General features: G+C 40.0%; 1 protein-coding gene across 1 annotated transcript; it reads right to left on the bottom strand.

Annotated features, from left to right (window-relative positions):
- Window positions 1–128: 128 nt before the first annotated feature.
- LOC113650802 (myosin-16-like) lies at window positions 129–15261 on the bottom strand. The gene is made up of 41 exons (XM_047808209.1): window positions 14821–15261; window positions 14575–14718; window positions 14320–14476; window positions 14200–14227; window positions 13571–13655; window positions 13351–13443; window positions 13155–13218; window positions 12970–13070; window positions 12025–12126; window positions 11799–11937; window positions 10927–11195; window positions 10677–10847; window positions 10411–10587; window positions 10139–10324; window positions 9955–10042; window positions 9691–9808; window positions 9061–9181; window positions 8848–8984; window positions 8671–8752; window positions 8355–8528; window positions 8048–8275; window positions 7618–7896; window positions 7391–7536; window positions 7216–7306; window positions 7050–7106; window positions 6880–6966; window positions 5276–5521; window positions 5039–5156; window positions 4561–4688; window positions 4271–4467; window positions 4055–4187; window positions 3662–3878; window positions 3369–3505; window positions 3129–3232; window positions 2858–3050; window positions 2328–2531; window positions 2000–2125; window positions 1729–1899; window positions 883–1083; window positions 512–730; window positions 129–409 (listed from the first exon to the last, which is right to left on the bottom strand). Exons 1-40 carry the CDS (start codon window positions 15028–15030, stop codon window positions 533–535), a joined length of 5907 nt encoding a protein of 1968 aa, XP_047664165.1. The 5' UTR covers window positions 15031–15261; the 3' UTR covers window positions 129–409; window positions 512–532.
- Between the last annotated feature and the right edge of the window lie 2103 nt (window positions 15262–17364).

Below are 17364 nucleotides of genomic sequence, written 5' to 3'. Positions count from 1 at the left end.
GTCTTATAAACAACCATATTATAGTCTTATGTTCACACTAAGAGAATTCGATCATACAGTAGTAGACACAATAAGATTTGCTTCACTAAGTTTATTGAGACTTACTAAGACAAATATGAGCTCATGACAGGAAAGTGACGGACATAGGTGAACTCTCCATCATTGATATGAGAGTGCAGCTTCACCCAATCGTTCCGTTACTGAAGGACATTTTCTGTGATTTAGGTTCAACTTGTTCAAACACAGATTTTTTTTTATACTTAACACATGCAGAACAAGCAGAACTGCAATTAGACTCTAACACTTTTACAGTTCATTTTTCAGACCGTATTCTCTTCAGTCCTCTTCAACCTAACCTTCTGATTAGAAATCCTTCACATAGGGAATGAGTGTTGGTTTGTTCGTTACTCTAGGAATGGGTAGAAAGAGAAATGTTTGTTTTCAATCTGTTTAGCGTTACAATTTCGTATGTAACTTTCAATAAAAAATACGTTGCAATTGCGGCACTGACCTCCTGGATGGGTTAAGCCTCTTACTCCTCTGAGGAATTCTTAGATGTTTTAGTGACCTGTACAATCTCGACATTCGTAAAGCCCTTGCTCACTGAGGCGCGGTTCCTAGTGCGGAGCTTGTTCAGCGCCATCTCTGCCATCCCAGCTCTTTCCTCAGCATCATCAAGCTCATGCATGGTCTTCCTGTACTTGGACAAGCTTGTATTAGCTTGTTCTTCCTGTAGCCACACAAGATAACAATCATTTAAGTGCAGAAAGAAATGTAAGCTGTTTCGCATTCATTTATAAAGCTGTTTCTTATTAATATATATCTACAAGATGCAAAGCAGATGCATTAAAGTTGAGACTAGAAATGCACAATGGAACTTACAGCCTCCTCGATCTGCCTCTTGTAAGACTTCAGTTTGTTCTGTAGTTTCTCCACAAGCTCCTGCATGCGCTGATTAGTTTTCTGATCTTCCTCTGACTGGAAGGTCAGTTCTTTAAGGCGCCGCTCGTTTTTACGCAGTGCTTTAACCGTCTCGACGTGACGCTTCTGCTCTGCATCCAGCTCACTCTCCAGTTCCTTGGCCTGCATGCAATAAAAACCAGTATTGATTTCGACACTACATTAACTATATACAGCCTCCAAGATTTCATGATTTTGTGATTTACAAAAAGATTTTACAATTTTTGGCCTCAACAACTGCAAAACGCTATGTGTATATATCTGTAGGACACCTATAAATTATATGAAGGGGTTCACTTTGTAGTAATACGTTTAACCGTCACACCCATCTGTGCTTGTTGAACATCTCTTTCCAGATTTAATTCCCTTTGCTGTTATAATAATCTTCACTTCTTACTCTTAACCTTCCACTAGATGTTGGATTGTGAGAGTGAGAAGGTCTGGGGTTCAGTCGGTTTTCCAGTTCATCCCAAAGGTTTTCAGTGGGGTTGAGTCAGAGTCAGGGCTCAGTACAGAACACTCAAGTTCTTCCACTCCAACCTTCTCACACCGTGTCTTCATGGAGCTCTGTGCTTTGTGTACAGGTTCATTGTCATGATGGAACAGTGTCTGAGTTCCAGTGAAGAGGAATTTTAAAGCTACAGCATACAGAGACATAGTACACAATTGTGGCAGCAGTTTAGGGAAGAACTACATATGAGTGTGAAGGTCAGGTGTCCACAAAACTTTGGTTGTATATTTCGAGATATTTGGTGCTATTTGTCTCACCTTAGCTTCCAGCTTTTGGATGGTCCGTTTGCCAGCCTTCAGTGCAAGCTCCTCTGCCTCTTCCACTTTGAGCTGCAGATCTTTGATCATCAGCTCGTTGTTCTTCTTTATCTTCTCCAGATGCATACAATGGTCTTGCTCCTGACGCAGTTCCTCAGCCATGCGAGTTGCCTGGGAAAAAGATGTTTTTAAAAAAGGCAAGAAAAATGTTTTTAATCACTGCTAATTGAATAAATGCAAAATGTTTTGGTGGAGTAAGAGCCAAACTAACATCTGTGATGGCCTTCTTGGCTCTTTCATCAGCAGCACGAAACTCGCTGATGAGCTCTTCGTTCTCGCTGGATAGGCGAGTAACGTCTGCTTCTAGTTTACGCTTCATGACATTTAAAGCTTGGTGCTGTAAAATAGGAGGAAAAATAGATTCTATAAGAACGTATGCTGGATTTCATCATAATTGCTAAGAAATCATGATGTGTCTGCATGAACATGAACAGCAATATGTGTTATTACATTAAACCATATCTTTATTTTAACCCTTAATGTTTCAGATTTGATGTTTAATGAAGATTTTGCTGTTGTAGTGGGTTTGTGTCCAATACCTGCACACTGAGCTCATTGTGGTGCTCAGTTACATCCACCAGTTCTTGCTCGAGGAGTTTTCTGGAGCGTTCAGAAGCCTCCAGGCCACTGCGCACTTCCTCGATCTCCGTCTGCATTAAGCAGAGTCGGCGCTCTTGCAGGTTGTACTGCTCCCTCAGCTCATCGTGCACTCGTGCATCTTCATCCATCTGCACCTGCATATCCTACCATGTGGACAGACAGAGCAGGAATCTCAGGGTCCCATCAATCATCGAAGTTGGCTCAGTATAACTTATTCTTGATTGTTTGTTTAATAGAAATTGATAGCTCATTGCTTAAGATTTTCATTAAAGGTTGTGAGTTCGAATCCCATGATCAACGAGCTGCCTCTGATGCACTTTTTAACAAGGCCCTTAACTCTCAACCTTAGCTCAGTTGTATAAATGAGATAAATGTACAGTAAGTCGCTCTGAATAAATTTGTCTGCCAAATGCAGATATAATAATGAAATACTTCACCAAACTTCACCCTGAGGTTGTATGAGTCTTACTTTGATCTGCTGTTGCAGTCTTTTGAGGGTTTTGACGAGTTCACTGTTGTTCTTATTGGCATGATCGAGCTGGATCTCCATCTCGTTTAGGTCTGACTCCATTTTCTTCTTCAGTCTCAAAGCCTCTGCACGACCTTTAGCCTCTGCCTCTAGGTTCGCCTGCAGAGACTCCACTGCACGCTGGTGGTTTTTCCTAAAGACAACAAAAACATCCAGTGAACATCTCTGCAGGACTTTATTTTACTTCTCTCTACAGTAAGTCGAGCGTAACCTTGTGATTTCAAACTCTTCTTCTTTCTCATGAATTCTCCGATTAATGTCTGCTTTGACCTGAGCCAACTCCAGCTGGACCCGGACCACCTTGCCTTCCTCAACCTTAATGAACAGACAGAACACACTGCTCTCAAGAGACTATCAAGAGTCATTACCTCATCTCGATCTTGGGATAAAGCCACCGACATCATATTTAATACATATAGTTGTGGTTTAAGTGTTGAACAAATCCTTATACCTCGAGAGAGGTTTCTGCCTCGTCTAGAGCCAGCTGTAGCTCATCCCTCTCAACCTCCAGCTTCTTCTTAGCTTTCTGCAGCTCATGAACACTTTTCCCACCTTCACCCAGCTGCTCTATGAGATCTCGGATCTCATCTTGGAGGTCAAAGCAAATCAAGATATTAAAATATCATACTGCATAGTGCATGTTCAATGGTGTCCACTTACATCATATTATCCATACTTTAAGAAAAAAAGCACATACTTAGGTTAGATTAGCGAACACGGGACCATTTTTAGCATGCGGCTTACCAGAGAGAGTCCTGTTGTCTTTCTTGACGGTTTCCAGGTGGTCCAGTGATTCCTCATAGGCCGTCTTGAGCTTGTAGACCTCTGTCATGTACGAGCGACATTCCTTTTGGGAACTCTCCAGCTCGAGTTGCAGCTCTTCGCACTTCTGGCTCCACTCCGCAATCATCTTGTCAAATGTGCGCTGCTTCTTATCAAGTGCAGCTGCAGCAGCGTTGGACTACAGCGAAGAGAGAAAAAAGGCAATTCTATCGGGTTAATGTCCCAAAGTCAACACGATATGAGGAAGGCAGTGCTATTTAAATGTTTCACAGGTGAAAGGATTTCCTACAAGCCTGGAATAGTAAATATATGTCTAATGGTACTGTGAGTGAAAGAGAGTGAGTCAGTGAAAACCTTTTCTAGGTCGATAGTCAGATCCTCCACTTCTCCCTGAAGCCTTTGCTTGACCTTTTCCAGGCTAGCTGCACGTGCTTGTGCTGCCTCTGTGGCTTCCTCTGCCTCCTGAAGCCGAACAGTCAGCTTGCGCCTACATACGAAAAAATATGTTCTTTTTAAAATTATTGTCCAAACGTCTCCTGTATCTGACACATTATTCATCGGGATGCTTACTTGGTCTCCTCAAGCTCATCGGTTTTGTGAATGGCGTCCGTCTCGTACTTGGTCCTCCAGGTCGTCACTTCAGAGTTGAGCTTGGAGATCAGGCGCTGCATTTCAACCTTAACCTCTTGCTCCTCATCCAGCTGCTCCTTCAGGAGGTCCAGGTCGTGGCGAGCATTAGCCAGTCCGACGACAGCTGTACTCCGAGCCTACAGGAGGATGAACTAGGGTTCATTTTCCACTCACACAAAGAAGACCTCAACCCAGAAATCAGCAAATTAAAGTCTCCAGACTGATTTCACCTTTGACTCTTCGTCCACTTGTCTCTTCAGCTCATCGTTCTGGGTGGTCAGTGAAGCCTTGATCCGTGTGATCTGGTTCAGTTTGCTTTGCGCCTCTCCCAGATCACGGCTCAGATCGCTATTCTCAGCTGAGGGAAAATCGGTGCAACGTCATAATTTTACTGTGCTGTGTCAGCATACTCCAAAAATGGAATTTGTGACAGTTCTTCATGATCTTAAAAGTAAATGTTGATATCAAACCCATTTTTACTCTGAGATGCCCCGAGTGTTTGTTCATAAGCCTCTAAAATTTATCTTCATTCACTAAAATTCTGTGTAGGGTCATCAACAGAGGGAAAAACACCCGTCTGACACTGAAAACCATTTTATGTCAGACTTGTGGTCATAAAATCATTCATTTGTTTATAGAGAAAATATTGAAAATGTCCCATAAGTCAATAAGCCAGTCTAATGGTAAATAGGGTTAAGTGTTCTTTACCTGACAGTCGTATTTTGGTGGCGTTGACCTCCATGTGTGACTTCTCCATCTCCACCAGTCTGGAATTAGTCTCTGCCAGGGTGTCCTCTAACTTCCGGACATGGACCTCCGTGTTCAGCTACGTGAATAAGACTCATAAGACTTAAGTCGAGCTCTCAAATCAAATTCGAGTGCATTGATCGATGTTGCAATAACAAGGCTTGTTATTTTGATTGTCAGGAGTTACTCATCTTTTACCTTAGCTTTCTGGATTGTCTCTACAGTACTGTTCAGGTCATCAATCTCCGCCTTCATGACCTGCTTGTCCTTCTCCAGCTTGATGCGGACTCTCTGCAGATTCTCTACCTGCTCGGCCAGCTCGGCCGTGGCGTCCGTGTGCTTCTTCCTCTGGGCTGAGGCAGTGGCTTCAGCCTGGAGAGCCGCTTCCTCTAACTCTCTGCGGAGCTTCAGGAGTTCCGCTTCACGCTTCTTATTCTGCTCAATCTATCCGTGTACATGCCCAAATATGTTTTCTGGATTTGTGTGAGGTTACATTTAAGTTAGTTATTATTAGTTGTTAATAGTAATAGTTAATGTGCCTTATATTTGAAAGAGGAATGCTATTAAAATCTAAATAGAACGATTTAGAATAAAAAAAAGATGCAAAAACGTGTCTTTTCACAATCAGCGACTGCATGTTTAACAGAAAATAATTAAACATTTACATTTACACCTATTCTTAATAAAGTATATTTAATATGCTCTTATATTAAGAATAATATTAAATAACACAAATGTTCCGAAGAGGAAAGTGGCTTATGCTGCATTACATTAACAATGTTTGAACAATATTATAAGAAACAAAATATATCGCAGAAAAAAAAATCTAATTAAAACGATTCTCTGTAAAACGACTCGCATGTTTTTCAAATTAATATTTCTTTGGCAAGATGAATATTTGCACTCTAAAATCTACTGACAATTTGACAATTTTACTGAAAATTGCATGTAAAGTACTTTAAATTTGCAGTATCTATTTTTATGACTCGTATATTTACAGTTTAATACTATAATATCTTTACAGATCACCCCTGTAATATACTGTACATTGTCCAAGTCTGTATATCATATACTGTAATCCAGGACATTTGCTCATTTAGCTAATGCAGGATTTGACTAAGGAGAAGGTTTGGGGTCTTACTCAGAAACCCAACCACATCAGTACTGTGATTTAAACACTCCAGCTTCTGATCTGCAGCTCGTTAAAGCACAGTGCGTTGAGTTTGCTGATATTGTACAGAGAACCAATGCACAGCTCTAACCTCCTATCTATGTACAGTAAATAATGTCAAATAATAATAATAATTTAAAAAAAGGATTTTTGTGTATATTTACACCGAATATACACAGAAAAGCAAATGCCAGCTAGTATTGTAATGTCAATTAGTATTTATGTTGAGTTTTTTATTGTTCAGATCATTCAGATCGTCGTTTGGATGTCAAGTTAAAAAAAAAAAAAAAGAAGCAAGAAAAAAAAATTCCTTGGCCATTTTTCATTAATGATTACATCTAACGATGCTACAAATACAAATATGACCTTGTATACCTCAATGTTGGCAACACGGTCAGCTGTTTTGTTTAATGAACTGTATATCAAATTGTCCTATACTGTATGTACTCCATGTTCCTATATACGACTATACATAATTACAAAAACTACAAACTTTGCTGAACTGAAATATCTTAAAACTGCACTTAATGTTTCCCAGGAATGTTCTCTGATAAGTTTTCCCAGACCCTTGTTTATACACTGCAGTGTGAAAGTTGTAATGTGTAGCTGCACTGGTGTCGCTGGAGCAGACCTGTGTGACAGTGGCACCTCCTGCTTCTTCTAATCGGTCTCCAAGATCCTCAAGATCCCGGGCCAAATCTGCTCTCTGCTTCTCAACCTTAGAACAGAAAAGTCAGTTAAACTAGAAAACACACAGCATGGAAAACACACTGAGGAAGTGGGATGAGTAGAGTGAAATACCTTAGCTCTGATTGCCCTTTCTGCCTCCAGTTCCTCTTCGAGCTCCTCAATGCGGGCCTGGAGGCCCGGAAAACACATTAGTGGAATTTCAAGGGAATAGCAGTCACTTATTTTTTGTTTTGCAGTGAAAATGTCAGAAATTAAGAGATTATTTTTTTTAATAAACCTGGTGCTCTTTGAGCTTCCTGTGCAGAGTAGAGCTGAGAGATTGCTCATCTTCAAGTTTGGCATTAACGTGATTAATTTCCAGGTCTTTCCTGAAAATGATGATACATTATTTTCAGTACACTTCTTCTACAGTACCTGACTTGCTTTGTACTGTATATTAAATATGTCTATACTTTTTAACAACTTCCTCCAGGTCAATTTTAGCCCTTTCCATCTCGTTAAGATTGTCAACGGTCATCTTTAAGTCAGATTCTGCTTTGCGTCTGGCCTTTTCCACCTCCCCACGGATTTTCTTCTCCTGCTCCCAGTCATCTTCCAACTACAGAAACAGATCCACATGGTTACACAGAGCTCTAGATGGTTATTTGCGCCTTGCTATTTTCCGAGCCCTGAAGCTCACCTCGTGCACTTGAGTGGTAAGCTTGCTGTTGGTTTTGGTGAGGTGGTTTACTTTATCTTCCTCTGCCTGTAGGTCATCCAGAGTTTTCTGAGGACGGAATGTGCATGCGGACGTGTAAGTAATACGGCTATTATAGAAAACAGTTGAACTGTGAGCAGTGTGGCTGAGTCTAACCTGTTGCAGCTCCTCCATGGCCTTTCTTTCTTTCTGAAACCGAGCAATTGTGTCATCTCGTTGATTTAGATCTGCTGTCAGCGTGCGCACTTTGATGTCCAGACCCTGTAATGTTAGAACTCATAATCATTCATGTGTTTCTCTGTTTTGTCTTTATCCCTCTCAGTTAGTGTGCTACAGTATATCTGTATGAATAATACCCTATACCTAATGCTGTTTTTGCAATAGATTTGGAAAATGTACACTTGGGTTTCACCTGTTTTTCTTTCTCTGACTTTGCCAGAGTTGATTCCAAGCTTTCCAGATCCCTCTTCAGGTCCATCAGCTCAGCCTCCAGTTTTCGCTTGTAAGCACTCAGTGCTGTAGCGGCACTCTCCTCCTCCTCCAGCCTCTCTTTGAAATCCTGTATCTGTTCTTCCATGTTCATCTTCTGTCTCATCAGCTGGTTACAGCGCTCCTCAGCATCTGCTATGGTGTCTTGTTCCTATAAAATAATGACAAAAATAAAGAAATATAAATATATTTATATATAATATATTTATATATTCTTCCCCCTCACTTACAGATGCTAGGGCTAAGGCCAATTCGCTCTTTTCTTTGGAAAGAGTGACTAGCTTTTCATCCATCTCTTTGATCTTCTCCACCATTTCCGCTGTCTTTTCAAGTGCTACTCGCAGCTCTTCCTCCTTGGCCTTTAATTCCTCCTCCTGGCGAGCTACATGGAGCAAAGGCTTAACCTAAAAACAAAAGCTCATTATTGGTCAATGGGATGTCAAAAAAAATAGATTTTTTTTTAAATATATTTTTTCTGCTGTAACAGAGAAATTTCCCCATTGTGGGACGAATAAAAGTATATCTTATCTCATCTTTTAACCTCACCGTTGTGTAGAGTTTCCACCAGCCCCAGAATCTGAGCTGAAGGAATTTCTTCACGTTTCGCTGGATGGCAATGAGAGCAATTCTGAAAAACAGTAAGACACAAAAAGTGTACTTTGCCCTATGTAAGTTGCATAAAAGGCCAATAAAGCAGAAGAGGAAGGTATCTTTCTGACACACCTTCTCTCAAGCATCTTCTTAAACTCAATTCTCATGAGCATGCCCCATAGGCGCGCCTGCAGCATGGTCATGATCTTGGCCAACCGCTCATCTCGCATGTCCTCAAGCTTAGCCAGGACTCCGGCTCGGAAGAATACCTGCAATATAAAACCATTATTACATTCTGCAGTAAGATATTTATACATCCGATGTACTGAGGTTCTAGGAGCATACCTTAGTGTGTCCGATCTTGTACTCCATTATGTCCAAACCAATTGAACCTAAAATCAACTCAGAAGCCTTTTTATTGTCAACAAATCCCTTTGGGATGATGTTGGGGTTCAGGATGTAATACCTATCGAACAGAACAGTTAATTCTTGAATGAAGCCAAACCTGAAAATCAGAGCACACTGGACAAGAATGATTAAATACAATTAACTTGTTTTGGATTGTAATTCAACAACTTCACTAAGAGTCCACATGGATCCAGAGTCTATCCCAGGAACACAGAGAGCAAGGACGAAGAAATAGACTGTAGATAATATACCCTATACTGTTCAGTATAGCCAAAGTTTGGACATGACCATCACACCTATATGTGATTCTTTCTTGAGCCTTTGGGATGAACTGAACCCCAGACCTCCTCACTCTTACACCATCAGTGTCTGATCTCACTAATGCTCTTGTAGCTGAATGAACACAAATCCACGCAGACACTCCAACATCTAGTGGTAAGTCTCCCCAGAAGTGAAGAATGGAGCTCATTATAAAGCAAAAAGAGATTTAGTGAGATGTTCAACAAACACAAACGGGTGTGATGGGCTACAAACTTTGGCCATATTTTGTCAGTGTCCAGTACGTACCTTTGTTTAAATTCAGGGTACTGCAGTCTATTAGGAAAGCCTTTTCTGCAAATGCGGATTCCCTCCAGTACGCCGTTACAAGCCAGCTGATCCAGGACTAACTTTGCATCGCAAACACCTGGTCAAACACAAGGACTTTCATAAGCATGCTACAACCACGTCATATTTTTAGTAGTACATCATGTGTATTACGTGATCTCGTTTGACAAGATGTTATCACTTAAAACTCAAAGCCCCTAACAATTCGGACAGCTTTAATTTTACCAGATTGTTTGAATTCATTGGGTACAATGCAGCGGACAAAATGGGGTGCCGTGCTCCGTAGCGTACTCATCAGTTTACTCAGCTGCTCCTTTTGATGAGAAGCACATTAAAGGACAGAAATTAAAATTCAAAACAGACAAAAAAAAAATCATGTCATTTAAAAAATACAGATATCTTTTGGTACCCTGTAGAAAGCAGATACAGTCAGGAAGGAAAACCCCTTTTTCTGTTTCTTGGCTCCTGCAGAAGCTTCTTCTTCTTTAAAGAGTTGCGCTAGGAGTGACATGGAGGACTTCTGGTACAGACTAACCACCGTCTCATTCAATGGGTCCTTATTCTTTTCCAACCAGCCTGAAATATTGTATCCCACCTAGAAAATGGATTCAAACCTTGATGAATATGAATAGAACCTAAAGCTGACTTTCTAAAGAGGAATATAAGCTGAAGTTGACTCACAGTTCCAGCGTAATGAACTAGCTCAAAGTGCATTTCTGGACCTTTCTTAGTGCTTTTTGGTTTCAGGAAGTTTGAAGACTTGCCCAGATGATTGTCATACAAGGAAGCCTTGAAAGTGGCATCGGTGGCCTTGGGGAAGACACACTGCTCTTCAAGGATGGAAAAAATACCCATCGGCTGAAATACAGAATATACAGTAATTGGCAAGAAATTGGTGGATCCTGGTGAATCTTATGATTAGTAAAAGAAATGAAAAGCTTGGTAACCTTTTCCAGCAAATCAATACAGGCCTGGAGGTCAAGCCCGAAATCTATAAAAACCCAGTCTATCCCCTCTTTCTTGTATTCTTCCTGTTCCAGGACGAACATGTGGTGGTTGAAAAACTGTTGCAGCTTTTCATTTGTGAAGTTGATACACAGCTGCTCAAAGCTGTTAAACTGTAAGGGACAAAAAAATGAACAGTGGAGATCTCTTTTTTTAGATGTACTGCTTAGAAAATGTTTATAGAATAATTACCTCAAAGATTTCAAAGCCAGCAATGTCTAGAACACCGATGAAGAACTGCCGCTGCATCTTAGTGTCCAATGTTTTATTAATCCTGAACACCATCCACTTGAACATTCTGTCGTAGATGGCTTTAGCCAAAGCACCGATGGAGTAGACGCACTGCTCCTGGTTCTGACCTTTGGTCACAAACTCGTTCCCGACTTTAACACGAGGTCTGGTGATCCCTTTCTGCAAGTCTCCGGAGTTGATTCCCATGAGGTGGGCGACTTTGTCAGCCACTAAATACAAAGCATTATCATCATCATCATCATCTTTACAGCTAGTTCTTGATCAGCTTTATAGCTTTATGTGCTTTAATGACAATGACAATGACAATTTATTTATATAGCACGAATAATTTCAACCCGTCGACCAATGTGCTTTCCATTAGGCCATTAAGAACAGACAAAAACACCCAACAAACAAACAAAAAATCATACAAACATCCCATCAGCCATATGCTTTTGAAAATAAAGCCTGGACTTAAAATTATGTATAGACGAGGCTTGTCTAATGGACAGTGGCAAGGCGTTCCAGAGCCTGGGGGCAGCAATACAAAAAGCACGATCTCCCCTGCACTTAAGCCTCGACTTTGGAGTAAACAATAGATCCTGGTTGGAAGACCGAAGGGATCTATTAGGTTGATACTCTGTCAGTAACTCACTGAGATAAGGGGGGGTCAAACCATTCCGAGATTTATTAACGAGGAGCAAAATTTTAAAATCCACTCTAAAACAAACGGGCAACCAATGTAGTGAGCGTAAAATAGGAGTAATATGCTCCCTCTTTTTTACCCCACACAAGAGTCGAGCCGCATCTTTAACTCGATGGCACATGCGTACCCTCGGTGGTGTCAACGTCAGCTTGTTCCTCTCGTAGTTTTTGCTTGAATTTCATGTTACCGAAGTGCATTATGCCGGCAGTTAGTTTGTAGATGCTCATTTTCTCCTCAGCGGTAAAACCGAGAACATCGAATGCCATCTGTAAAGAAAACAGAAATCAGAAACGTACCACATTACTTTTCATAATGAAAAGTCTAAATCCTTATTGGCCATTCATTGGACTTACATCAGTCAGCATCAGTTCTTCACCATCGTCCATGTTATCCACAACTGTGACTCCCTGGCAGATCCAAGCGTATTGCTTTGGATCGGGGGCCAAAAGGAGATCCTCTGAAAAACAACAAATGTTAATAAACAAAACGTTACACATGTTTGTTGTTTTCTTTCTGTATGAAACTATAAGAAATGAAACTATAAGAATACAGTGCAGAGTGCTAGCTTTAATAAACATAAAGATACCAGGACACAAATCTACCCCAGAAACACCTACATCTACTATTCCTAGGCATGTGTTCAAAATGTGCATGATTTCAATACTAATCTTCAGTAACCATTTTATCCTCGGCACAAAGCACCCTGGATGGTATTTAAGCACACAATAGAATCTCTGTATTCTGTAGCTTTAAAAATTTGCCTTCACTGGATCTCAGACACTGTTCCATCATGACAATGAACCTGTACACAAAGCACAGAGCTCCATGAAGACACGGTGTGAGAAGGTCGGAGTAGAAGATCTCGAGTGTCCTGCACTGAGCCCTGACTCTGACTCAACCCCACTGAACACTGACTGAACCCCAGACCTCCTCACTCTTACACCATCAGTGTCTGATCTCACTAATGCTCTTGTAGCTGAATGAACACAAATCCACACAGACTCGCTCCAACATCTAGTGGAAAGTCTTCACAGAAGAAAAGAGAAGAGTGGAGCTCATTATAACAGAAACGTCTGGATAAACTTGATGTTAATATACATTATTTTCATATGGACACATGAGTGTGATGTTCAGGTGTTCACATACATTTGGACAAATAGTGTAGTTGTAAATAGCTTGCATTTTATGTATTAACTTACAGATGATTGTACAGTATATAATTTAATTAATGAGCATGTCTCCAATAAATAAATAAATAAACAAACAAACAATCAAACAAACAAATAAATAAATAACACACCCATCAGTTCTGGCTTCTTCCCAGATAGAAGCTGGTAAAAGATGTGATAGCTGCGTTCCGCTGCTTGCTGAGAAATGACCCGGGATTTCTCCAGAAGATCTTCAAGTACAAGCATGTTGTCTTTTTAGAACAAATTTTAAGCTCAAAATTATATGAAGTGTTCAGTACATTTTAAACACTTACAGCTCTCAATGTCAGCACCAGCCAGCTTAGCTGTTGGTCCGAAGTGAATACGGATAAATTTCCCCTGAAAGAAATATTATATGAGTTATTCCTATTATTAATGCTATGCGATGTCCCTGTACTTTATAGCTCATTTTGTATTTTTTGGAACTGGTACGTTAAAAAAAAAAAAAAAAAGAAGAGAAAAGTTTCTCACAAAACGAGAGGAATTGTTGTTCCTAATGGTTTTGGCATTGCCGAAAGCCTCCAAGACCGGGTTAGCCTGGATGATTTGATCCTCCAGGGAGCCCTGTGAGAGGACGTTTTCACCATCAATATCAATCTCCATCGTTATACACATGAGCTGAATGTGAGCAAAGAGGATTACATTACACAGGAGAACATCAATCACGGTCGCTTGCCTTGGAATCTGGAGCCAGCTTCCCTCCAGTGCCACCCACGTTGGCAAAATACTGGATGACCTTTTTGGTGTTCTCAGTCTTGCCAGCCCCAGATTCTCCGCTGTGAGCAGTGAGGTTTGTTTTTTCAAGTAAGAAATAAACATCTTTTCAGGTTTTATCACTATATATAAAAATATATATATTAAAATACCACCTTATAAAAATAGGCATATCTGTTAATCTTTTTTTTTTTTTTTTTTTTTTTTACCAGTTTTGTTCTGCCAGGGAGTGGAAATTGACTTATCGGGGCATTTTCAATTTGTTTTAAGCAAATGAATTATTTTCTGGCCACAAGTCTGATCTAAAACGAGTCTGGACTCTGTTGGCTTTCAGTGTGGTGTGTGATTTCCCCTTTGTTGGAAAACATTACACAGACTTTTAGTGGGTGATGAAAACACTTGGGGCATCTCAGAGAGCAGAAATGGGTCTAATTTCTTTTTTTATTATTTCTATGAATATATTGCCCCTAGTAGACTGGGTAATAACCACCTCTGCAGAGTGTGGCATGACAAAGACATTCAATGTTGAACATGGACATAACAAACAGGCTTTTTTAAGCCTCTGGTAAAAAAGAGAAAAACCTATTATTTAAAAAAAAAACTTACGTGATAAGCAATGACTGGTTTTCTTGCTCTGAAATAAAAAAGTTTCAGATTTACGGTGTATTTCTATGCAAACACAAATATAATGTGAAAAAAGCGTGTGTGTTTTTTTTTCCAGCTTACCCATCATCATGTCATGATATGCATTATCAGAGATGGAGAAAAGGTGAGGAGGAACTTCACTGCGCTTCTTGCCCTTATACATGTGAGCAACTTTTGCTCCGTAGATCGGAAGCCATTTGTACGGGTTCACGGTTACACAGAAGAGCCCGGAGTAGGTCTGCAAAATGCAACAGGTTTGGTTTTGCTTAGTAATAAATATTTGAAACAGTTTAACAAGTTCGGTTTTGCTTATTCGAGAACATGCAATAGACTTACGTAGATTCTCATATGTGTGTAGCGTGAACGAAGGTTCTCTAACACACTGGCTTCATTCAGGAAGGTCAGATTAGCCATGTCGCTAGCCTGATAAAACTTTGGTGGGTTCATTTGTTGTATATCATCCTTCCTTACTGTGAGTGTCTAAAGAGTAGAATAAATAAAGACTAGACATTAAATATAGAGAAGCATTCAAATGCATAAGTATCAAAATCAAGTACAACAGAGACCATAACGAACAAGTACCGCGTTCTTGGCCGACTTCACTGTGACTTTGCCATCGTCCTCGGCTTGAATCTCTCCGGCAATGAAGCCTTCTTTATCGTCCCTGACCCAGCATGACTTCTTAATGTCGTAGGACCTGCTCATGGCCTCCAACTTTTCTTTCTCCACAGGAGCCAGGAATGGCATGGGGTCCACGTCGTCCCCACACTCACCTTTGTAGGCACCGGGCATGATTGTTCAATTCCTCCCACACCCACACCAGCCAGTCAGACCAGATATCACTCACACAGCTGTATCAGAGATGATGAAGAAATAGATGAAGTTTTATGCAAAACGTATTAAACTGTGACCCATTTGTAAATTGTAAGTTAAATAAAAATTAAAAATAAATATACTGTAATAGAGTTATAGAGTTTCTAGAGTGTAATAGAACATTACATGTACTTACTGTATAATACCTTGGTTAATGAAATAATATATATTGAGATGTATAAGTTGCACATAACAGAAAACAATTAGAGAGAGAAAACTGTTGGACTGTAGTGCAAATAGCAGGTAAGAGAAAGTGGCTTTAAGATACAGGTATGGTGGATGTTTACTTACCAGGGCAGGATACAGTGAGGAGCGATCGCTGATGTGATGGACCTCTCTGGAGAAGCTGTTTTATAGGAGTGGTGGATATCCTCATTTGGTCATAACTATTAAGAAAGCAATTAGCAACTGAATAGAGCTGTTCTGCCCAGGGAACATGCTTTGATTGCTTTGACTTGAGGGAACTCAAGTCAAATGCCTTGACCTTTTACAGTATCCAAAAACACTAGATGTATTTTTCCAGTAGAGACATGAAGCATCCATAAATAACAATATTAAATCGCAGCTAAATTCTTGTATCGGATCAATTTCGTATTTCCTGAAGTGGAATTGTACGATATACTGACGGCATTAGAAATACAATAATTTACAAATCACAGGGGGACATGGTGGCTTATATGTTAGTACCTCCAGGGTTGGGGGTTTTATTTCTGCCTCAGCCCTGTGTCTGTGGAGTCTGAATTTTTTCCCTGTATTTCAGGGATTTCCATTCGGGCTATTCGGTTGCCTCTGCCAGTCTAAAGAATTGTGATGTAGGCTGATTGGCATCTCTAAAGTGTGTGTAGTGTGTAGTGTGTGTGTGTGTGTGTGTGTGTGTGTGTGTGTGTGTGTGTGTGTGTGTGAGCTTGTGCCCTGTGATGAGTTGGCACCCCTTCCAGAATTGTCCCCAGCCTTGTGCCTTGACTCCCCTGGGATTGTCTACAGTTTCCTGCAACCCTGTGTAAGGTAAGCTTTACAGAAAATAAATGGATGGATGGATGGATGGATGGATAGATGGATGGATGGATGGATGGATGGATGGATGGATGGATGGATGGATTAATGGACAGATTACAGTCAGTGACAAAAATGTATAATTTTTTTGGTATCTTTAACAATACCACAAGAAAACAAACATATATCATCTAGTTGATATACAATTAATTTGCGGTTCGTCAGTTCCAACACCATGCCGCTGTCTTGTAAAGTCTATATTGTTGATATCTTGCTTGTCATGTCAGGATGTAAGGTTAATCCCAGACATTCAGGCAAAATGGAGATGAATAATTTACACCCAGCATGTGTGGACATAAACAGGGTCATTATGTGTGGTTATGCAAAGCTGTGAACACACACACACATACACACAGATCTCCGGTTACACTAAAGATATTCTTAATGAGCACACACACCAAGGTCATAGTTGAGGTTATACTTGACTTCTTAATATAAGCATAGGCATGTAGGAGTCTAAGCTCCACTGAGATGGAACCCAGCTGCCAGTGTGCAGACTGACATGAATATACAAAGCAAACGATTGAGACGACCAATGATTGAGCTTAAGCCTGTTTATATCATTAGTGCCTTATCAACCGTCTTATTGCTGGAGTTTTCCATGTAAGCTTATATGGTGAATTTTTATTCTGTAGATCCGTAGCAGAAATGACAGCAAGGAATCTACGAATAATTTATGATGTTTATGTTTTATTTAAACTGTGATTCCTTCAGTGAACTGTGTACCTTTCTTCATAGAATGTGTACCATGAAATGTACAGGTCTGTCACACAGGTAATAAGAGACACAGGTAATACACTTGTTTTGTGCTGAAGACTATGGGATTATGTCTGAGGACTGTCAGGGTCACGAAGGAGCTCTTTAGAAATATCCTCATTCCTTAAATGTGATACTTTTATTAAAGGAATTAATGTAAATGACCTTCTAGTGTGATATAAGGGGCTCAGACATTTGAAATAAATGTAATGACATCTATACTGTCTTCTTAGCAATTGTAAAAGAATAAAGATTACTCTAGATACGTTCATTTATTATTTTATTCATCATCAAAGTGCTTTATATAACCGTTAGGGTCATAGTGGTTAGAAGAATAATTAATATCAATATTCTGCACTATTTATAGGATTCTATTTAAATGTAAGTAAATGTGTGATACTGAGCTTTTAACTGCTTTGTAAAAAAAAAAATAAATAAAATAAA

The sequence above is a fragment of the Tachysurus fulvidraco genome, chromosome 24 (genome assembly GCF_022655615.1).
Source record: "Tachysurus fulvidraco isolate hzauxx_2018 chromosome 24, HZAU_PFXX_2.0, whole genome shotgun sequence".
NCBI classification, from domain to species: domain Eukaryota; kingdom Metazoa; phylum Chordata; class Actinopteri; order Siluriformes; family Bagridae; genus Tachysurus; species Tachysurus fulvidraco.
This window is presented reverse-complemented; position numbering and strand designations above follow the sequence as displayed.

Bases quoted from the DNA above. Each gene is read 5' to 3' on its own strand.
- LOC113650802 (XM_047808209.1), bottom strand. From the start codon at position 15,030: ATGCCCGGTGCCTACAAAGGTGAGTGTGGGGACGACGTGGACCCCATG. The intron at 7,307-7,390 runs GTATAGACATAT...CATCATTTTCAG, and splicing joins CTGGAGGAAGTTGTTAAAAA to GAAAGACCTGGAAATTAATC. The intron at 4,188-4,270 runs GTAAGCATCCCG...TTTCGTATGTAG, and splicing joins GATGAGCTTGAGGAGACCAA to GCGCAAGCTGACTGTTCGGC.